Genomic DNA, 23,572 nt, shown 5'->3' with positions numbered 1-23,572 from the left:
TGTCAAAAATCCACCTTGCCTGTGTAGGCAGGAAACCTAGCACCGGCCCTATAAACAAATACCAATCGTATAATATAACATTAGGATGCAGCCAGGTGTGAGTACATAATATTAATACTAGAAACCAACCCAAATTATTCCAACAAACTCTAGGGCAGTCAATAAAAGAAACCAATGTAAACCCAAGTAGAATACATTGATAAATAGTTGGATATCATATCCCCCATGAATATACTACCAATGGTTGAAATAAGCTGAACTCTGTATGATCTAAAGTATCCAGTCATAGTCCGAATACAAAGTATCCAATAGTACTAGTGATCTATTGATTGTAATATAATCCTCTAACTATATAAACTACCATGCACTCCTCACACTAATGTCCCACTTATGGTATTTATGTATGTATTTTATTGTTTAAATGTTGTCAGTGGTTAGTCAATTTTGATTGAAACAATGAAATGCATAGAAGGCTGGACACAGTACAGACTTGCAGTATATCCTACTCTGATTATGACTATTTATAAAAATGATTTATTATAAGGAAATTGATGTTAAAATAAAATTATTGTATCAATCATGCTTGTATCATGCACATGTACAGAGTCCAGTGAGGTTTTATGCTGTTTGATCATGGATACTAGTGGGCATATTTTTTATCATGTGGATCATGTAATCTTTTAATAAATAAATAAATGTTATTTTATTATGTAATTTTGTCATTATTATGTTATATTATCCTTAATTGCATCCTTTGATACCTTAAAAGCCCCACCTACCTCTATTTTTTGTTGTTTACCTATATTAGGGGTGTGGTGTCCATGTTCATGTAGTGATTCAAAACCTTTTGTATTATGCATTTATAATACTCCACATCCTTACATAGACAACTCTACTACAAAATGACTATGATGTCTTGAGCAACATTCAAGGAACATTCATGGACTATCCAGGTGTATAAAGATATTAACATCAATATATAAAAATAAACACATTATTATTTTATACTAAAAGGTAAAAGGTCATCTATAAAAACAATAAAATTCATGCTTCACAATGGGTTACTTGATACAAGTAAGACACAAAGCACACCACGCCAGTGGTCTTACAAAATGTCCAAAATCAAATATATGAAGAAAATTCTCCCGTCCTATAGCACAGAGTTTCAGCGTATCGGAGCAGAGAAAACTTGGCGTGGTGCTGTATCAATCTGCTTCATCAGACTTTACAGTTTATTAAGAATCGCTTTCTAAATAAAGAGTACAAAAGAGTACAAAACATTGTTACATCTCTCAAATCAGTGTATGTGACTCAGTGCAGTCATTGTTCCTCATATACATACTTCCAGTATATATAGGCGGAGCACTGAAGTTAGATACCTCCTCCACAAACCACATACCATATTGGGCATCAAAACACCGTATGACTCAGGGACAGCTGGGAATCGCAAGGAGCAGCCTCCGGATAAAAACCTACAAAGCAATCCCACAGCTAGAGTGATTTCGAATATTACATGCATAAATAAATAAATACATGCATTTAAGCAAGAGGGTGCCGATCATTTGCACATATCATATCCCCAAATATGTATGCAACAGATATCGTATTCATCATCTTTATATATGATCTTTTACATTGTGTGAAATAAATTGTGTATTTTTTTAATATATTGATGTCAATTATCTTTATACACCTGGAAAGTCCATGAACGTTTCTCTAGGCATCTTAGTAATTTTGTGGTAGAGTTGTACTGGATTATATAATTACAAGCCATACCCTGAGCACACATATCCTAAATGTCACATCAAAGAATTGTTTCTAGTAAACATGTGCAAAACATAAAAATTAGTTTTCAGACGAAAGAAATTAAAACGAAAAATGTTTTCATTCGTTTCATCAAAGGAAACAAATTGTTATGTTGTTTCGGATTCGAAAGCAACGAGCCTCCGAATCTGAAACCGCAGAACAAGTGGCGGCCATATCGGCCGCCAGCGCGTTCTGCGCATGCGTGCCGCCATTTTGGAGTAGATCTAGGTACACACCAAGATGGTGGCGCCAGCATGTTCAAGCCCCGTCATTTTGATGTATACCTAGATCTACTCCAAAATGGCAGCGTCTGTATTTTGATCAGCACAGAATTCCTTTAACTTTTTTTAATAGTTTACAGCCTATCGCCGGGGCAAAAATAAACTGCAAGGATTAACTGCTTGTTAATGTCTAGGGGTATTGTGTAAAGGACATTTACTTACCTGATCCCTGGCAGTCGGTGCTCACCTCATTTTCCCCATGCACTAGTTTGTGGGACTGTCCCTCGGTGTCCTCATGGATAGTGCAGGGCTGCGGGCTTGATGACACCAGCAGACCTCTGACCATCGGAGCACGGGTGGGAGGAGGCTGCAGGAGTGGGGGATCAGTTAAGTAAAAGTGCTTTACACAGCTCCCCTAGACATTAATGAACAGTTTACAATTGCAGAGCAAGGGGTAACCCACTGTAAGTTTTTTTGTTTTTTTTAATCATGCAGAGAGGCTGCCATTCAATCCCAACAAGGAACTTTAAGGTGCCCATACACTGCACGATTCTCATACAATAATCATGCAGCGTGAATGAAGGCGTGCAAACATTTCTACTGTACGGTCGCACGTCTTTTGTCTAAGGAGCATGCTAGAAAACCAGCCGAAAATCGTAAGATCTTACGATTTTCGGCTTGTTTGAATGATGCTCGGGAGACAAATGCCGAAGGGGCCGGTGTGCGCACGCGTACACTGCCAGTTCAGCATTGCGGTCATTGGAAGCCCGCCCCTCAGGGGGGCAAGCTTGCAATGATCGCAAGTACGATCTGCCTGTCCAAGATGGGCAGATCGTACGTTTTTTTAATTACTTTACAACCATCGCAAGACTAAGGTCTTGCGATGATTGTAAAGTGTATGGGCACCTTTAGACAGCTAGTTGGCACCTGATGAAGCCAATGAAAATGTTTCTGTCTTGTATGGTATCACCTCTAGCTGAGCTGAGTTAACCCACTGTTAAATTATCTTTAAGACATACCTGTGTTATCTGATGATTTGATTAATTACTCCATTGTCACCTTGGTTCCCCTCAATTAACCTTTCCTTAGCCTCACCCCAGCTCTGTTACAGTAGGTCCACATAGAAGGCTTCCACGAATCCCACCCTTTTTGTACCACTGGCCTCTATACTTGCTCCCTAACTAGATAGTGAAACATGCCTTATCTCACAACATCTATGTGATCACATCATCATGCATGATTTGCTCTCTACCCTTCTCAGTCTAGAGTTTGTATACCCCCTTTACATGCTCCAGGTGATCCACCCATGTTTTTTATTATTCAATTGTATTTTTGCTCCTGGTTTTTTCTATTGGTATTGCTTACCTGTATATGTGTATGTATGTATGTTTGTTTTCAATAAAAATGTATATGCGAAAATGTTTCATGGAGATGTACTATATGACCAAATATAAAAAAAAAAGGAAAATACCAAATGCTAATCTATTCAACTTTTTACTTTACATATAGAAATGTAGTTCTCATCCATACTCGTGACTGTCTTGTATTCTGATATTATGTAAAACATTAAGATTCCTCTTTCTTGGCTATATTTGGCTGTTGTGGTTGGGTCTTCATACATATATGAAGGCGCTAGAGGGAAGTTATTGAAACTATGGGATGTTAAAAATCTCCTTCTAGTACAGACGATCCATCCTGACAATTACTGCCGAAGAAGCTTCATAGTGGATCTCTATAGATTGGTGAGAGAAAATATATTCATTTGTATAACATTTTTTTAGTTAAATAAAATTAAAATTGCATGATGCATCTACACTTGATTTTTCTCAACTGTATAAAAAGCAGTGCTTAGTAATTAGCCCTTGATCTGGCTTACCTTATCTCAGGTATACCTCGGGCATTTATTATCTGTACCCCCTAATTGCATATACTGTATATGTTTTCTGAACAATCCAATATGTTTTTAATAACTAATATACTTCATCATATGCTTTTTTTTATATTAAATTAATAAGAAGTAAAAAATATGTAAAAAAATAAAGTGAAATAAATAAAAATTTTAAAAAAGTGAAACAAATAAAAAAATAAAGTTCAATAAATAAAAGGTAAAAATGTTAAAAAAATAAATAAGTTTAATAAAAAAAAAAATACAAAAAAAGTTTTTTCAAAATAAACGGTTGTGGTATTGAGGATTGTGGGTGGCGTTGGACTACATGTTGGAACCGCAGGGCGCAGATGCCATCCTCAATTAAATCAGCTCTTGGCGCCCTGCGGTTGCGACATGCAATGAAAATGATTAGTGCCCCCCCAGATTTGACTGTGGTATCTTATGTGCCCCCCCTATATATTGTTCCTAGAGTCGCCACTGGTTAGGACTATGGGCAGTTGGATGTAAGTGGACATGTTGGTATACATCAGATTACCCCTGATCCGTCATGACCAGGTTCGACAAAACAGAACTCAGGTCTGTTTGGTTTTCTGGACCTGGTCGCAGTCAGAGGTTATCGGATGTAAATGGACACACATCCATTTAGATCTAGCTGCCCATAGAGTAGAATTAGGCTTCTGATCAGATCTGGCTGAAAACCTGACAGGCGGACCTAATCGAACCAATCCTCTGAAAGGGCTCTGAATGTCATTCAATTAGGGTTTACATCCACTTCAAATAAATAGTTGTGATTGATATTCATAACTCTTTTCACTTAATGAATCATCTTAATTTTAGGTATTGCAATCATCCTTTTCTTATATTTCTATTTCAGACTTGTCATTCTGAGGATGTGTGTAGGGAAGTGCTCCCAATTTAATGGTATCTGCCTAACCATCCTGGCCCTACTATCTATAACAATGAACCTTTTCCTCCTCTTCCCCAACCTCGATGGATCATATCTGAGAAAAGATCAAATCGGCAGCCATGGTAGGAGGATGCCAGGAGTTTGGGCTGGTGGATTGATGGTAAGTTGTCTAAAACTGGTGCAGAAATCTACAAAGAGATGGAAGTACAGTTTCAGGCATTGATTCTTTGATGGTATATTTGTCATGGGTATTGCAGGTCTGGAGGAATGATCATGTCAAGATGCAGGTTCTCTTTTTTTGTAACCCGTGGACCAGGGACATGCGTTCAGGGGAGGCAGGGGAGGCAGAGCCTCACCTAGTACTATAGAGGAAAAAGCTGTCAGACTCAAGTCTGAAGCTGACAGCTTTTTTCTTTTTTTCCCATTCAGAGCGGCTTGTTACAGGTGACACAGCATTGAAATCCTCCCCGCTGTGTAATATGTCATGGACGGAGCACTGCCTGTTAATTACAGGCAGCGCTGCATCAGGCTTTTGACAGGTAGTTAGGTTACACTGCAGCGGGCTATCCCACTGCTTACTTGATGAGGCAAGAATTGTCACAGCCTCTACTCTGTGTTAGAGGCGTGAGCTCTGTGGATGGCTTGGACCAATAGAAAAGCACCATTGGTCCAAGCTGTCCAATCAAAAAAAAGAAAAAAGAAAACAGTGAGGACATCGATCTCGATGCCTCACCGGTAACGAGCAAGTGAGGGATAGGGAGGCTCCTCCCTGTCTCCTCCCTTCCTCCTCCCCACATAGCTTGGTTGGGCAACAGAAATTTCCAGCATGCCAGTAAAACTATTATATGGAAACATACATGTTCAATGATCATATTATTTTCTCAATTCAAGGTGCTTCTGGTGGGTATACACTCCACAGTAATTGGATTTAAGGTGAAGAGACTCTCCTGCTGTGGAACTTGTTGTCATGTAAGTGTTGAAAAGAATTGTAATATCTAATATTTACCAGTGCCCACATTTTCTGCCCCCTATTAGTTCATTAATTAAGATTCTACATAGGCAGTAGTTGAGCACTTTGGGAAATGCTTCCATACATGAGATTCTTACCTGAGCTTTTGGTGGGGATAGCCTTGCTTGTTGGAAATAAAAATTGGACGCTGATAGTTCACACGTTAGGACAGGCATGTCAAACTGATGTCCACAAGGTCCCTTCATCTCGAGGGCTGTACTAACACAGATATAAAGAGCAATTGGACATTTTTAACTACAAATTTTTACTTATTCAAATTTACTTTGAAATGTACTGAGCATCACTTTCTTTAGCTCAAATTCACTAATGTTTACTCTGGTAGACTTATGGTTAGAGCAGTGTAAACCTTTCCGGGATACAAAGTTTAACTTGCGGGCGTCAGGGAGCTGCTATCTAATAGTGGGAGACTCCCAGAACATCCAGAAGAGTTGAGATGTCTGGTATCTATCTAATTACATGCACCAGAGCATGCCGTCACTATGGTAACAGTGCCTGTGTGGAGCCAATAGGACGCATCGCTGCACAGGTCTGAATTCACCCAACTCCCTCTGCTATTGTCTGATTGGATGCTGGACAGAGGACTCTTTCAGTGTTGGGTGCAGGAATGCAGAGAGCATTCCAGTTCTTGGCACACCACTGCCACTCTGCATGTTGTACCAGGATAAACTGGAAGCGGTAGTACCCGGTACAGACCACCACGCTCCACCCACCCAGGTACTCCACTGTATTCACATAATGTGGGTTTCAAGCCTTCACTCACTTGCTAGGGACTGATTTGTCATTAGTGTGGCTCTTGCTGCACATCATAAAAAGAAACAGGATGATTTATTATGGAGGGCAGATACTTCATTGACTCATGTGACTCATTCAGAAAATGCAAACTCTAGTATGGAGCCCTTTGTGTCCTTCAAAGTGTTAACTGCATAATGCTAAAGAGGACACTCCGTAATAGGTGGAAAGGCTAGTCACATGACTGATCAGTCATGTGACTGGACTCCTCTTTCTGGCACTTTTTCTTCCATTTATTGAAAAAAATAGATAATGATAATTAATAATAATGATAATTAATAATAAATAGATGCAATCTGAGATGAAATGCCCACTGTCCAGTCAGCTTCCCCTATTTATGTACCTGGCCCACCATTGCACTTGTTACTTTCCTCTTTTGACCCTATCACCTCAGAGGAGGTTACAAAGCTTCTCTCTGACACCCACCTCACCACTTGCCCCCTGGACCTAGTTCCCTCACCACTACTCCGATCACCCTCTTGCTCTATCCTACAATCTCTTACTCACATTTTTAATCTTTCCCTCTCTACTGGCATCTTTCGCTCCCCTCTAAAACATGCACTGGTCATCCCAATACCCAAAAAACCTTCACTGGACCCCACCAACCTCAACAATCTCAGACCTATCTCCTTACTCCCCTTCACCTCCAAATTCCCTGAACGCCTTGTCTACAATCGCCTGTGCTTCCACCTCACTGATAACAACCTTCTCGATCCCTTACAGTCCGACTTTCGCCCCCAACACTCCACTGAAACCGCCCCCCTAAAACTCACTAATGACTTACTAACTGCTAAAAACAATAACCACTATTCCTTACTCTTGTTATTACCTTTCTGCTGCTTTTGACACTATTGACCACCCACTGCTCCTCAAAAAACTCCCCTCGCTAGGCCTACAAGGCTCTGCTCTCTCATGGTTCTCCTCCTACCTATCTAAGCGCTCTTTTAGTGTAACCAACAAATCTACATCTTCCTCTCCTCTTCCTCTTTATGTATGGGTCCCCCAAGGCTCTGTCCTTGGACCCCTTTTCTTCTCTATCTACACCTCTTTTCTTGGTCAGTTGATCACCTCAAATGACTTCCAATACCATCTCTATGCTTATGACAGTCAAATATATCTCTCCCCTCCACAACTCACCTACTCAGTCTCCTTACGTATCACTAACTTACTAACTGACATATCAGTCTGGATGTCACAACACTTCTTAAAGCTCAATCTTTCAAAAACTGAGCTCATGGTATTCCCTCCACCCCGCGCACCCTCCCCCAACTTTTCGATCATGATTGATAACACAACTATCCAACCCTCCCCCCATACCATGGTGCTAGGTGTCATCCTTGACTCGGACCTCACCTTTCTTCCCCACATCCAATCACTATCCAAATCCTGCCGCCTTCACCTTCGTAACATCTCCAAAATACGCGCCTTCCTCACCAATTAAATCACAAAATTACTCATCCACTCACTTGTTATATCTCGTCTTGACTCCCTCCTCATTGGCCTACCTCTCCACAGGCTATCTCCCCTTCAGTCTATCATGAATGCTGCCAGACTAATCCACCTAACCAATTGCTCAGTGTCTGCAACCCCCCTCTGTCAATTCCTGCACTGGCTTCCAATAGCCCAAAGGATAAAATTCTAAATATTAACAACCACTTACAAAGCCATCCACAACTCAGCCCCCCGCTATATCTCAAACCTTGTCTCAAAGTATCACCCTAACGCTCCTCCCAAGACCTCCTGCTCTCTAGCTCCCTTGTCAACTCCTCCCATGCTCGCCTCCAGGACTTCTCTATAGTCCCCCCCATTCTTTGGAACTCTTTACCCCAACCTGTCCATCTATCTCCCACTCTGACAGCCTTTAGGCGATGCCTTAAGACTCATCTCTTCCTGGAAGCCTATCCGACCTCAACCTAACCACTGAACTATCACTTTCTCAAACAATCATCCCCACACAGCTACCTCCTCATGTATCACTTGCCCCTCCCTTTAGATTGTAAGCTCTCACGGGCAGAGCCCTCCTTACCATCTTGTCTTGAATTGTATTGTAATTCTAATGTCTTCCTTATATTGTAAAGCGTTGCGCAAACTGTTGGCGCTATATAAATCCTGTATAATAATAATACATCGGCTTTGCTTGGTTCAGAATTCCGAAGCAAGCATAACTCTAAGCACATTTGTAAAGTACACCAATGTGCTTTTTTTTTTTGTAAATTCTTTATTTCAATTTTTCAAACAATACAGGTAATAAATCAAAAGATACATAAACAGAACAGCATGGTATGTGGCTAAAGCGTCTTCCTCGTCAGAGCTTACAATTCAACCAACAGTTATGGGATTATCTTAGGCCTGGCTCGTCTTCCCCTCAGATCTCCCTGGTTCTGCTACCAGTATAGGAGGGCTGTCCGGCGGCGAATCTGGCCGGCTGTCCTGTGTCCCAGCTACCCGGTGGGGCGGGCAGTTTCCCCCGTTGAAAGGGGAGGAAGATGTCTCGTCGTCCGAGGGGGTCGCTCTGAAATCGAGGCCGGTCGGTGTGGAGGCTTCTCCGGCGTTCGTAGGCCTCTGCCGCATGTGGGGGGATCGTTCCGCAGGGAGGTACGTGGGGGTCACAAAAAGTCTCTTGAAGGCAGTCTTGGGGGTATATTGTGATCCCCTTGACTTGCCCCTTCTCCTCATAGTGCCAGAGATGGCGTATGGGCAGTGTGTGTTCCGATTTTCGGTAAGATGAGCCGGGAGCAGAAAGAAAGCACAGCTCACACGGCCATTGCCAAGCCACGCCCCTGGAGTTCACCACCACTGTGCTTTTTAAATGTGCCAATTTTTTATTTTTTAGGCAGCTGCTTTATAAATGTGCCCGAAAGTGCAAATAACCTGACATTATAATCAGTTTATTGTGGATTTTTATCCCGACTATAGTTCACTTTTATTTTGTTTGTTTATTACTCTAGATGCTGCTGTCTGATACTTTCTCCATTCTGGCGATGATTGGAGCTGCAACTTCCCTTTTTATCTCAGCTGCTGGATTGTTCAGTGGTCCCTACTGCTTGTACCAGGTGGAAGGTGGAGCAGCGCTGGAGTGGGGTTATCCATATAGAATCATTGCCTTTCCAGTCTTCAACACTAGGTACAATTTTACCTATTTGGATAATAAGATGATTATACTTCATTGACTCCGGATCTTTTTGTTATACATGCTATGTTCATTTTATAAAGCCACACAAAGAGATAAACAAAAAATATCTTCAGTATTATGTTTTGTAAAGTTGGGGAGTTCACGGAGCACTCACACAGGGATTTTCCATCAAACAAAAGTCTTTATCTTTTCTCTTTAAGGCAGTCAAAGACAGAAAACACAAATGAAGGCTGAACTTCAGCAAATAGGGTATATTGTCTCACCGACTCAAGGTTGTCCCGCTCACTCACAGTGTCCCAGTCCCAAGACCTTAACGTTTGCCTCAACAAAACGCCTCAGAGGTACTTCATACCCTTTAGCCGCTTCCAGCAGCTTTCCACACACCTTATATGCTTGGCTCTCTCAGCCTGTCCAATCCTCCAGCCTCCCTGGCTGTTCCTGGTGTGGCTCCACCACACCACCTGGCTTGGCTCTCGTGTCTCCAGCACGTGCCACACCATCTCTCCTCTGAGCTCTGGTTTGGATTCCTAATGAGGCTGCTCTCAGCCACTTGATAAGCCCAGACTGGTCGTTGGCAACACCTGGCCCCATGACTGAAGATTTCATCCAACCCAGAGCTTTAAGAAATCTCCATATCCCAGCTACAATTAGCAAAACCCAGAAGAAACTGAAAAGCCAGCTTCTTCCTTATAAAACTGTTTACATTATGTACCCTCTCACCACCTCTGGCTAAGAGTCCTGGCTGCCACATTATACACTGAGTGGCCAGTTAATTATGACCACCCCATCAGTACTTCGTTGGGCCACGAGATAACTCCACGAGATTACTTCGTTGGGCCGCCTCGTGACTCCACGAGATGTTGAAAGGTGATGCAAGGAATCTGACACTGCACTGTTGCCCTTCTGTTGTCTTGTACCAGTCTTGCCACTCTCCGTTCTGCCCTAACATTGACTAGTCGCTGATGGCCACAATTCGCACGTTCAGACCCAGATTTTCGGCTGACAGTCCGGTCTTTAAACACTTTAACAATGAGCCCCTCTTGAACATTTAACAAATTCTGCTGTTTTGCTGATACTCGCTCCATGGCTCCGAGCGCCAACAATCATCCCACGTTCAAAGGCTGTTAAATCGCGTTGTTTACCCATATCTTCAGAACAAAATCCCTTCTACTATCGTGGTAAACAACCTGTTTCCCTATTTATAATGGTCTGGCCCTCTAGCAACTTCAGCGTGAAATTATAGCTAATTATAGCTAATTTGCCTACAAACGTCAGGTGGTCATAATAAACTGGCCACTCAGTGTATACTGTATATACATTTATCAAACCTAGATTTGGTCTTTTGAAAAACTGATCTCAACTATTAAAAATAGCCAAAATCAATGACTATTGGTGGCCACTAGATGGAGCTGAGGAGCATAGGAAATAATCCATCTAGTTGTTATAATGCGGTATTTTCCTAATATTACATTCGATCTGAAAAGAAAATATACTAAGAACGTTATCTTTTGCCCCCATTTGCACAGAACGCATGCTCTCAGAGATCCTCAGGATGAATGGCTCTGTGAATGTTCATTTTATGAAGCCACACAAAGAGATAAACAAAATATATCTTCAATATTCGGTATATAGATACATTTATGGAACCTAGATTTTGTCTGTTGCTTTTAACCCCTTTGTGAAGGGAGAAATACACTGTACGACTGGCCATGTACACTGTACGTGACCAGTTATTTGCGGCTCTGTAATGCTGGTAACCGCTGATTCTCAGCGGTTACCATTGATTAATGATTGCCTCAGTATTGAGGCATTCAGTAATGAAATCGCTAAGCTTTTGTAAAAGCTTATTTCTTGAAAAGATTGAAGCCGTTACATACAAATACCGGATCACTATGATCGCTAAATAGCGATCCAGTATTTGACAGCTAAGATAGCAGAGAGGTAGCAGAGTAAGTCACCTCTCTGCTATTTGTCTTGACAGCTGGGATGTTATCGTTGTGCGATACATTTTTCAGGCACAATGTTACAATGTATCTCTGTGCCTGAAATGTATCACTAAATCTCTGTGCCTGAAATTTATCACTTTTGATCGTCTGGACAGGATCAGAAACCTTTAGTGAGATCTGAATCTGACATGCTGTCAGGATCAGTTTCTAAGGTTATTATTAGCTGTTCCTAAGTTTGGAGCAGCCTAATAATAACCAAAAACTAAAAAAGTTAATTAAATGATCAAGCAGTCATAGTGACTGCTTGATATAATTAACAACAAACAAAAAGTGTAAAAAAAATAAAAATCAAGTGTAAAAACATTAAGAAAATAAAAATTATGTCTAAATATATTTTTTCATACTATAATTATTATTAAAAAAAGTATTTCCATAAAAATCTAAACTTGTGAAAAAAGTGTTTTCTTTAAAAATTTTCCTCCTTTTTAAAATATTTTATTTAAACTAAGTGAGGGGTTAGGTACACGTTTGATATAATTATATAGCCCTATCTGTCCTCTAAAAAACAATATATAATATGTGTGGGTACATTTAGTAAGAAAGTATATTACTGCTGTGGAAGTATCACACAGCAAAAATGTAAAAAGTGTGTCAGTCATTTATGAACAGAAACTGAAAACAAGCTCAGTCATGAAGGGGTTAAAAAACTGATCTCAGCTATTAAAAATAGCCAAAATCAATCACTACTGTATTAGTGGTCTTGGTTGTTTTGTGTGAAGCTAAAATTCTACTACATGTTCTGCACCAGTGGAGCTTATAGTGACGTAGTTGTTACAATTACCAGTAGACCTTTGCTGCAATTGGCCAGTTGGCTAATTCTGGACTTCCCTTTTTTCTATTTTAAGAGGTTAAGGGATAAATATAGAGTCACTCTAAATTTACATTTCCATGTCACTAAAACCACTAAAACCACTAAAACCAAGCTCAGGCATGTTAAGATGTCAAAACCATTTTCATTATTTATAATTCTGTAGCTCCGGGTAAAAATTATTATTAACCCTTGCAGTGGGGCTACCCACTCCCCACTGCAAGGGTTAAGTGTTCGTTTTTGCCTAGGGTCAAAAAGAACAAAATTATACTCGTCCGATCCTTGGAGCCGACTGGTTGTGACAGTGCTCCCTCCAGCCTGTCTGCTCCAGCACTGCAGTGATGGTATGTCCCTGAGCGTCCTCACGCCCTATACACTGTTTATAGAACGCGATGACTCGGGGACCTTAGAGCACTGCAGCGGAGAGGGATAAAAGCTCCAAGGACCAGTCTAAGAGCAAACCGATGGGATTTACTTTTGATCGTAGGCAAGAAATGAGCACTTAACGCTTGCAGGGGTAGCCCTGTGTTCAGTGGGTCATCGTGTGCCTTCCACTGCACTAGGTGAGAGGTCCTCAGTCTTCCCCTAGCACAGCGATGTCAGTTCTCATTTAATATTTGCTGCCCAGCGCCAAGTGTCAGCTTGAGGTGGGGTGGGGTGGGCTGGGGCTATGGTCCCGAGGGAGCTCCATCAATACATGCATTGCTTACAGCTCCGTTGCTTGACCTGTAGAGTTGCCTGGACCGGAGTGACATCACATTCTGGCTCCCAGCACCTCTGCAGGGCACGCAAGGGAGCTGTACAAGCAATACACATATGGATGGAGCTCCGTCACAGCACAGCAGCTCACACTGGACCTCAGGCTAAGAATCCACTCCCATTAGCGGGTTGGGAGATTGGGTGGATCTTAAAAAAATTAAAAAAGATAAACATTTTTGTTGGAGCGTGGATGTGTGTGTGAGATTGTGTCTGTGGTTGTGTGTGTCTGTGGTTGTGTTTTTGAGGGCCCGTTCACACTAGTACAGTGCGTTAATTGCACAGTCATTAATGCACTGTACCATGCAATCGCACACACCACACATTCTGATCCGAGAGGTGCGTTGCGTTGCCATTCATCCCAAACACACCTTCCGCCCACAGTTTGATCACCCACACCAGAACACATGGTACCGCAATGTTGTTCATTCCAGTCCGGTGTGACTTGGGTCACGACTTAATGACCAATGATAAATATTTGGTCCTGAGGTTACACCGGTTGAGAACCACTGTAGGGTGTCTAATTATGGCTGTGCAGTCCACCAGAAGGCACCAGAGTTAAGGCGCCCATACACCTTACAAATATCGGGTGATTTTCATATGCGATCGCGTTTTCGTCCGATATTCGTAAGGTTGATGGGCAGTGTACAACCACAAATACTGTACAATTGATCGACTTTTGACTAACCAGCAGGTTAGAAAACTTCGGTTGATCGTACAATTTTCGCAAGGTTGGTGGCGTTTCCGTACGTCAAAATTCATACGATTAACACTGCTGATGCGCAAATGAAAATACGCTTACCGCAATTCGTCCAGGTGTTTTTTTTTCCACTACAGGCTGATTGAACCTTGCGAAAATCAGGGGAGGATGGAGCCGCCGTATGAAAATCGTACGGCGGTCCGATGACCACAAGGTGTATGGGCAGCTTAAGAGTCAATGCTGTCTATAATCAGCACTCAGTAACAGCTGCAGTCTGCAATACAAGTTTGTGTGAGCAATCCAGTGCTGAGGGATGTGGCTGTTACTCAGCTATGCAAGTACAGAGCACTGGGACTGGAAAGAAGGGTAGGAAGCAGTATTTGAAAAGGGGGAAAGGGCATTTGAAGGTATTTGCAAATAAAAACAGTCCTAAATCCTACATGGTGGGAAGATATAGGACTGTAAAGAGGTAAACAGGTGTTAGACTTCAACTGAGCTTTGAATCAACTGACTTCACTGAAAAAATGATAATTCTGTAGAGACTATTATATACTTACTTTTTTAGTTTAGTGCATTGCTATCATGCTAACCAGTGAGCTATTACCTAGTCTATGGACATGTGCACTGGCAAAAAAAAAATTTCGTTTTGTTTTCATTCGGATTTTCCGTTATTTTGTTTTTGGGGATTCGGGTCCGAAAGTCAATTCGTTTCGGAATTCAGATACGGACAAAAATAATCGTTAGCGGCAGTTATTCCCCCTTAAAATTCCTACCAGACCTAAAGGGTTTGGTATGGATTTTGGGGGGAACCCCACGCACGTGAAGGGTCTGGTATCAATTGGGGGGGAACCTTACGCTTTTTTTTTTCTCTTCTGCAGACTGTAAAAAAAAAAAAAAGTTATTTTTTTGTCTAATGTCACTTTGCGGCAATGAAAATGTGTCCACAAACTACCGCTAACAAAGTTCGTCCGAAATTTTCATTTTCGGAAATTCGGATTCGTTTTCATTCATCATGTCTGTCATTCAGAGATGCGGATACATCTGCATCTCCGAATAACGAAAACTCGTCCAAATAACGAATCTTTCCGAAATGAATCGCACATGTCTACTATTCTACCTAAGTGTTAGTTATTATGTAAAATACCACAATTTGCATGAATTGGTACTTCTCATTTACAGTTGTATTAATAATATATAAATTACTGCTGTTTCTTTACTTTGCAGCACATCAATCTCCTTACCTGACATCTCCCCCAGGAAGACGACCTGCATTGAACCACCAGATATAGAGACCTGGAACTCGCATTTCTTCATGGCCCTATGCCTAACCAACATATTGCAGATTGTCCTGTGCCTGTCCCAGTTGGTGAATGCCATCTTAGGCATGCTTGTGGGGCATTGTGACCGGAAGAAGGTTTGTAAAACTAAGCAAAAAGAGGAGCTTGCCCAGTCATCTGCAGCCCCCATTTACACATGGGCAATTTGAAGCACCAGAATTGCTTCAACACTCAGATTTCCATGGTATTCTACTGTGCCCATTCATACTGGAGACATGTGCTCATAGCTGGAAACTCATGACATGACAAAGTGAAATAAAAAGTACAGGAGATTCTCTGTGACATGATCACGTGTTTTTGCCCCTAACTTCAACAGTGCCTGAAAAATGTGCAACGCCTTCTTGTTTCTAATAGCTATCTTTTCATTGGCTAAAACAAAAGACAAGCTTTAAAAGGCGAGGAAAACAAACGTGTCCAATGCACAATAAAAGGTTGCCAACGCTGAATTTAGCCAACATTGGCTGAACCTTCATGTTATCTAAGGAAAGGCAAGCTTCATCAAAGCTTAGAGAAGCTTCACTGACTATTAGCAAGGAGTGGGAGGTAGAAAGGGGTAACCCAAAGTGCCAGCTTCCTAAGAGGAAGTTGGCAATTACATAAAGTGTCCAGGTTTATGGGCATCCTGGACATTCTGGAAGTGAACTGAACCTCTAACTCCTATGAATGAATACTTATACTTATTGCTAGTATAGGTACACTTTAATGACCAACATTTAATACCCTTTCCCATTTTAAGTTGAGATACATTTTTATTTTTATTCAGGGCATTCATTAGGGTTATCATAAGAGTGGACTTAAGGTAAAGAAAAAATATTTGTTGTGTGCACTGCTTCTCTTCTGGGGTTGTCGGCACCCTTCCGCCCAGCATCCCTCAATCAGCAGATTAAAGTAGCAGGTTGGAAAATCTTCAACCAAATAGAGCTTGCAGCCAAGCAGTTGCAAGCTCCGTTCCAGTAATCTGGCAGCGGCCGGCAGCCACGGTTAAAATGCAATGCAAACAATGGGGGATTCGTCCATCCACATTGTTCAGTGTAGATGGAGGATCCTGCTCTATCTCTTCACTGGTTGAATGAAAACTATAGAACCGTGTATACCCAGCTTAACGCAACAGATTTGAGTAAGAACATACAAAGCCTACAGTGCAGTACCATAAAATAGGAGACAGAAAGGTAATCCAATCTAAGAAATTATGAAAATATTATGAAAATATGGATATAAAACATTACAGGCAGGAAATATTTATATTTAATTTGACTATATCCTGGTTGATTACTCTTATGATTATACTTAGGGACTGACATTATCTATCCATTGAGTTAAAATGCTAATTTCAGTTATGTATAGCCCTCAGTTGATTGGTTTTTACAGGACATTTAAGGACTGTCTGGAATATCAGTCTTCAACTGCTCTCTGACTCTCTTGAGGAAGTTAATAGATAGCAATAGATTGCTGTATGAGTCAGTGGAAAAGGCTTAAGGAGGAACTGTGCTCTGGAATCTAAGCCTAGAAAAAAATAGGCAGAGAACAAATGACTAGTCACCAGTATTGCCTATGGTCTCTCTGCAGATGATCTCTCCCCATTATTGATTTACCATGCCTCGTTCCACAATGTGTTGCTGTTTGGAGGCAGGGTTTTGCCATCAGCAAGAACAACAAGGAGTGGCATAGATAGTGACATCACCAAATGTCACTCTAAATCTCATGGGAGTAGCAGGGCCGGATTTCCCACAAGGCCAACCAAGGCCCCGCCTCCGGGCAGCAGGGAGTAGAGGGCAGCCGGGGTGTGGAATTCCTAAATTCCGACACCCAAGACATACAGTTCCGGGCAGGTAGTTGTTTCCTACATTTAGCCCTGCTTTGGGCAAGCAGGGATAAATGTACAGCGGGGAGGCCGCCGCTTGTTTTGTACAAGTGATCTCAGCGATGTCGCCAAGATCACTTGTATGGAGCCTGCATACAGGGGGGGGGGGGGGGCGCATTGAGGAACCTGGCATTGGGGCAGCAGAGAGAGTAAATCTGGCCTTTGAGATTAGCAGTCCGCAGCAAATTTCCAAAGAGTGACATTATACTGTATTATACATTGTTCATTGAGAACAAAACACAATAAAACACACTAAGAAACAATCTCTGTGCTAATATTAGTTACTGTGTGTGGAATTGACAGGTTGCTAAGAAATGAAAGTTAAATCACCAAAATGTTATTTGACTTTTTAAATTTGTCTTTATTCTTTAGCTACATGAAGTGGATGGCAAATAGTTACAGAGAAATGGCATACAATTAAGGTTAGCTTGTTTGTTTTCTTTTATGAAGTTGCACAGTTCCCTTTCCTTTGGTCTTTGGTCATGGGAGGATGGAGTACGTTGGTTTTAAGTGGCAGGTTCTGTATGACCTCATATAGAGTAAAGATACTGAAGGATATCTGCTCATATGGAGATTTTAAACCATTTTCATATAGACAGGCAAAAGCGACTATGGGTGGTAACCCCACAGATCCATCTTCACCAGAAGGCAGCTCTATATATGATAAGTCGGAATAGGCACTGGGTCCCTCATAGATGACCCAGGGTCCTCTCCAGCTATCGGCATCCTTAGGATAGGTGCTGAGGTAGACTCCTAGGTTCAACCGTGAGTGTGTACTGGTGGGGTGGGAGTACAACACCCATGTAGGTGTCTGAAACCCTTTCCCAGTCCTGTGATGAGTCTTGTGTTGTAACTTTAACTTGGTTGGTAATCCCACACTAACATAGCAAGTGTCTTTACAATCATCCTCCCAAATCATCTGCCTATGGCAAACCAATTTACAGATATCTTTTCCACTGTTGGATTGCCATTGTTGTAGACCATTTTTAAATGAATTAACTTGGTCCTGTGCTTGAGGACCTATTGCATTCCATTTTTTTACATCTGACAGTGTAGCTCTCATCAGTGAGCTCTGGGGCCTGCAGCAAACTGCATTATTGATATCATGATTTGATAAAAAGGCCAGAGGAGCAGGGAAACCAATGACACTGCCATGACATCCACTAGGTGTCTCCACCAACTTCTCAACCAACTGTGCAGGCTGGAAGACAATGCCACCATCAGAGCTCAGAGCTTGTACTCGGAATCCTAAAGAGCTTCTGGCATTGCAGTACAGGATGTTACTTCCATCTTCCTCATCCACTGACACCAGTTGGCATTCCACTGTGTGCAGGTTTGGGATAAGTTCTCCAACTTTCCAAGACTTTCCATGGTCATCACTACGAAAGGCAAAGGCTTGTGGTGTAGTACGGCAAAGCTTGCCAAAGCAATTTCGGCAGTTGATATGATAAGTGTACGCAGGAACAAGGAGACGACCAGATTTTAGCTGGATACCATGTCCTGGTCCCAAAGCAAAGGTGGCCCATTCTGAGAAAAAAAGTAATACCCAAACATATTATGAATCACATTGCAGTGATTATAGCTCATTTATACAGTGTCAAACATATATAGTCATATTCATCAAGTTAAGACATAAAAGTGCTACATAAATGGCATAAAAGTAGGGATGTTCAGATACCAGTGCCGATAGTTGGCATTTTCATGAGAACTAATAGAGTAGCTGTGGTTGAAGCTGGGACCTGGCTCTGGTGCTTCACCACTGTCCTGAAATTAGTCTGTATTGTTTTAGAAAAACTGTCACATGACAACAAACAAAAATATATCAGTACTTGTATCTGAAAGTACTTGGACAAGTATCAGTACTTGTACTTGAAAAAACTGTATTGGTGCATCCCTTATATATATTTATTTAAAAAAATATCATACATTAAAACAGGAATGCACAAATCCCAGGAGCTCCTTAAAAATGACAGCTGCCTCCTAACTTTTCAATTGTTCTCTAGTCTAGTCTTGGAACTGGAAAAGTATTTGTACAAGTACCGAGTACGGTACTTGGTATCTGAACATCCCTACATAAAAGCATACAAAACTACCTTATGAAAACTTAATAAGGAATAAGAACCCTATTTAAATGAACAAGAGACTGATTCAAGAGGTAAGGGTAAACTGGCAGCAGTAGCTGTGTTGTAGATGACAGTGCTGTAATGGGATAAAGTTGGGAAACTGGAGTAGTGGAAGAGGCATCTTAGAATAAAGATATCTTTATTTCAGAAAAGAAGTGTTTCAAGGTGTTTGCTGAATGCCTGATCCATAAAGTATGGCAGAGAGTTTATAAAGAAAGGACACAGCACAGGAGAAACACTGGCGGCATACGTCAGAAGTATTCATCAGGCAGTAAGAAAGATGTAGTTTAAGGGCTAAGCAAAGGTTCTGGATGGTTGTATAAATGGAGAGTAAAGAAGAGATTCCAGGTGATAGGAGCTTTGGATGTTTGAACTAGGATTTAGTATTTTATGAAGTACACATGAGGTTTAACATTGCAGTAGAACTGCACCCTGTATCTTTAGGGGCTCTCTTAGTCAATCTGTTCTATGCACTTTTTCTATAGGATGTAGAGATACCTGTGTGGGCTTAAATTGTATATGTACAGTATTAACGTTGCCCATCTGATCCTTGGGAATTCCAACTACCTAGCTAAACTTTACTTGGCTATTTCAACATTTTGCTGATTTCCATGACTGAGAACAATCCATTTGGATGCCCTGGGCAATGTATAACACAAATATTGGTTTAGTAAGAATAGGAATGGTTTAGCACAGAGCAGAGGTGTTATACTAACAGGACACTGACAGATCAACCAGATATTTTTACATTATGACGCGGAACCTAGAAAAATACTAATTTTCAAATTATTATCCTTTGGCAGTTAACATAGCTCCGATATATGTGTATTTAATTATTTGCCCGGAGTTCAGCTTTAAATCATCACAGCTTGCTAAATGTCTAATTCTGCTCAAAGTATTCAGTGTATTAACATATGATTTCTTATTTGTACCTTTTAAGGATTCCCCAATCACTTGGTGAGTCAGGTCTGTGACATCACTCCAGCTTCTCCCTTGGTCAGAGCTTGTTATGAAGCACAGCCGTGCCAAATTCCGCCCAGTGATGATCTGGTAGGATTCTGTAGTACTGCCCAGGACAGCAATGAAGAATAGGAAGATCTGCCCTGTGAAGTCATCGTAGATTGGGCATGGATTCATTGAGCGATGTCCGGTCAGACGAGCTTTGTCCACCGCAACCATGTCCTCCCACTGTGGGGAAATGTTATACACTATAAAGGGAATTTATTAAAATTGGAGCAGACAAAATGTGGGGCAGCTGTGCATGGCAACCAATCAGCTTCTCTTTAGAATTTTCATAGCGTAACTGACCAAACTGAAGAGAAAAGCTGATTGGTTGACATGCACAGCTGCTCCACAGTTTGTCTGCTCTATTTTTGATAAATCCCCCCCAATGTCTTTATGTTATTGTATAAACATTTGATATTTAATTAAATTATACAATTATTACTTACATTGTAGCATATTTAGTACACATTTGTTCACCTTTGTATGTCATTATAATTGGGGTGCAGCACCTGTAGGCCACTGATCAGGGAAGTGCATTTAGAAAAGACAAGGTACAAATGCTCACCAGGCCAGTTTTGTTTTTACAGTGGAGAGCTGGTGTTATGATGGTGTCATGGCTTCCTTCTAAGTGTTGTGAATTGTATTGAGAAAGCATTGCTTGTTCACTGTTCTGCATAGGAATGGTTTTTAAAGGCCAACTTCAGACAAAAATGTTTTTTTCAGTTTTGGATAGAAATAGAAAGTTAAACTTTCAGCCTTTGACCCCACTGGGAAAATTCTCCCTTACTTCTGAAAAATATTTTCAGAAGTCCTAACCTTTCCACACTCCACTAAAAATGTTTTTTTTCTTTTTGTCTGTGTGCCTGTTGGAGAAATTTCCCATCATTTCTAATTTCTCTGCTATGACTCCATTCCATTTGCTGTGTGGTGTACGTGGGGGTGGTCCACAACCTTCACTTTTTGGGTGTGCAATCCCTCGAGAATTTGTGCAGTCCAGTGAGAGCACGGGATGACAACAAAGGGGAAGAGAAACGGACACACAATGTGAACAGTGAAGGTTCTTATTCATCCAGTTCATAGTAAAGGTAGTGGTAGTTAGCAACATTCAGCTGGACTTGTTCTGTAATGTTGTAGATATTTTGTAGCTAGCTTATCCAGATTACTTTTTTCAGAACTGAAGAAGTGGATGGGGAAAAACAAAAATGTTGGGAAAACAACTGAAGAAGTGGCATGGATGATCCTTTTGGTATTATAACATGGCTTTGATATGTTATTTTTGCTGTGACAAAGGCAAAGGTGATGGGGATTGATCTTATAATTAGTAGCTGGGATAGCTGACACTGTTGGCATATCAAGCCCTGATTCATTTTTTAATTGTCAGTCTCCTGACACTTAAGTTGACCATATACATGTTTTATTATGACACACACCCACAGGTCATATAGGGGAAAAACTCCTGCAAGCTGCATTTTTTGTGTTTTGACATTCAAGTCAACTAAATGACTAAGCTCTACTCAATGCCATGAAGTTTCTCCATTGATCTCATCATAACTGATTTTGTTGCTGCTTTCCAAGCTTGGTGGCTTTTTGAGACCATAACATACAGGGGTACAGGTACTCTTAAAAACCTAGGACCACACAGGGACTCATATACACACATGCAAACACTACACACACACTTACACATAAAGGTTGAACTGGATGGACCTGTGTCTTTATTCAACCTCAAATACTATGTAACATACACTTCAAAGTGCAATATTTAATTCCATGTTCTATATCTAAAACGTCTTTTGTAGAGTAAAGTCTAATTAAAGGACAGGAAAGCTTAATGTAATGCAGTTTTGATCCATTTAGCTTTGCTGTACCATACGCTTGAATAGCATATATAAAGTGACAATACTTCTTTAGAACCTTCCCTAAGCTTTCTCCTGGAAGCCCACATAAGTACCTCTTCCCCCTGTCTCTCATTTGCAAAGCAGCCATTCCCACCACAAGCCTGATTTCACATTAGAGTTCCCCCTTCACATCTGAGCCGGCCTTTCACATCAGAAGCCCCATCCCCTTCATACAGAAGCCCCCTGCACATCAGAGTTCTCAGCCCCCCTTCAGATCAGAGTTCTCAGTCACTCTTTTACATCCGAGTCCTACCAGCACATCATTAGGCAAAGCTGTGCCAGCATGGTAGAGGACTGGAGGCAGAGCAAGCCTGGCTGGAGGTGAACTTCTGTCCTTTTCTAAATGGATCCCACCCTTCCTGGATTAGTGTCATTAATTTCCATGGGTCTGGCCTGCCGCACCATGGAAAGGCATGGAAAGACTTGAGGAAGTCAGAAGGCACCCTGGTTGAGAAATGCCTTACTGATTGTATCAAATTTGATCAAAAATTTGTATAATTTACAGAACTACAAAAATCTTGTTTAGGATAACTCTAGCAATACAATATACAATACAACTAACTCAACTGTCTATCTGACCTCCACATAGTTACGGTAAAAAGTACCACGTCGCAATACTAGTAGATTGGCATGAGCATCGTCCACACTCAACCTCTCTTCTGCAAAAGCCAGCAATGTTGACCAACGAGGGATGTAAAGTAGGGCAGGTACACGGTACGTGACTCCATTTTTTTCCCTCTCGAATAAAACTGTGCGAGCGGGCACGTGGTGGGATCCCATAACACCTTCAAAATAAAACATTTTTGTGAGAAAAGAGATAGTTAGTTTGAATTGACACACACATACTTTCTTTCTACATCGTATCACCCTTGTACTATATTCCATCCCTTCCTCTATGATCACCCTGTGTCTGTAGACAGTAAACCTTACACTTCTGTTCTACTCTTTAATCCTCCTATATATATACATTTTATGCTTAGGTTACCCATGGCACGCGCATTTCCATATTTAGCTGTTTCTTCCAGTAATCCCTTTTGTCCCTATACCTGTACACTGTACAGTAATACCTTGGTTTATGAGCATAATTCGTTCCGCAAGCATGCTTGTAATCCAAAGCGCTTGTATATCAAAGCGAATTTCCCCATAGGAAATAATGGAAACTCAGATGATTCGTTCCACAACCCAAAAATATTCATATAAAAATGATTACAATACCGTAATGTAATATAATACTGTACAACATATAAAGAAAATAAACCAATTACCGGTACCTTTGTGGCTGGTGTAAGTGGGACAAGAGAGAG

At 41.1% G+C, this 23,572-nt stretch overlaps 2 protein-coding genes across 2 annotated transcripts; one reads left to right on the top strand and one right to left on the bottom strand.

The window, feature by feature from the left end:
- The first annotated feature begins 4,462 nt into the window (after window positions 1-4,462).
- On the top strand, window positions 4,463-17,638 carry TM4SF19 (transmembrane 4 L six family member 19). The gene is made up of 6 exons (XM_018560356.1): window positions 4,463-4,491; window positions 4,790-4,982; window positions 5,714-5,791; window positions 9,590-9,765; window positions 15,269-15,458; window positions 17,615-17,638. Exons 1-6 carry the CDS (start codon window positions 4,463-4,465, stop codon window positions 17,636-17,638), a joined length of 690 nt encoding a protein of 229 aa, XP_018415858.1.
- Window positions 17,639-17,684: 46 nt separating this feature from the next.
- On the bottom strand, window positions 17,685-23,048 carry LOC108790141 (sialidase-4-like). Its single transcript, XM_018560355.1, has 4 exons — window positions 22,848-23,048; window positions 20,298-20,553; window positions 18,333-18,769; window positions 17,685-18,095 (listed from the first exon to the last, which is right to left on the bottom strand). The coding sequence occupies exons 1-4, from the start codon at window positions 23,046-23,048 to the stop codon at window positions 17,685-17,687; spliced, it is 1,305 nt and encodes a 434-aa protein (XP_018415857.1).
- Between the last annotated feature and the right edge of the window lie 524 nt (window positions 23,049-23,572).

This window comes from Nanorana parkeri, unplaced genomic scaffold (assembly GCF_000935625.1).
Source record: "Nanorana parkeri isolate BGI_ZX_2015 unplaced genomic scaffold, ASM93562v1 scaffold452, whole genome shotgun sequence".
Classification (NCBI taxonomy): domain Eukaryota; kingdom Metazoa; phylum Chordata; class Amphibia; order Anura; family Dicroglossidae; genus Nanorana; species Nanorana parkeri.
Note: the sequence above shows the minus strand (reverse complement) of the source record. Positions and strands in the feature narration are given on the sequence as shown.

What these genes read in the sequence shown, in the direction of transcription:
- LOC108790141 (XM_018560355.1), bottom strand. Translation starts at nt 23,048, where the DNA reads ATGGGATCCCACCACGTGCCCGCTCGCACAGTTTTATTCGAGAGGGAA. An exon ending in GATTGGGGAATCCTTAAAAG is followed by an intron (nt 18,770 to 20,297) that starts GTACAAATAAGA and finishes TTTTTTTCTCAG; the next exon opens with AATGGGCCACCTTTGCTTTG. An exon ending in ATCATGATATCAATAATGCA is followed by an intron (nt 18,096 to 18,332) that starts GTTTGCTGCAGG and finishes ACCAAGTTAAAG; the next exon opens with TTACAACACAAGACTCATCA.
- TM4SF19 (XM_018560356.1), top strand. Translation starts at nt 4,463, where the DNA reads ATGACCAGGTTCGACAAAACAGAACTCAG. An exon ending in GCTGTGGAACTTGTTGTCAT is followed by an intron (nt 5,792 to 9,589) that starts GTAAGTGTTGAA and finishes TTATTACTCTAG; the next exon opens with ATGCTGCTGTCTGATACTTT. An exon ending in GGCATTGTGACCGGAAGAAG is followed by an intron (nt 15,459 to 17,614) that starts GTTTGTAAAACT and finishes TTTATTCTTTAG; the next exon opens with CTACATGAAGTGGATGGCAA.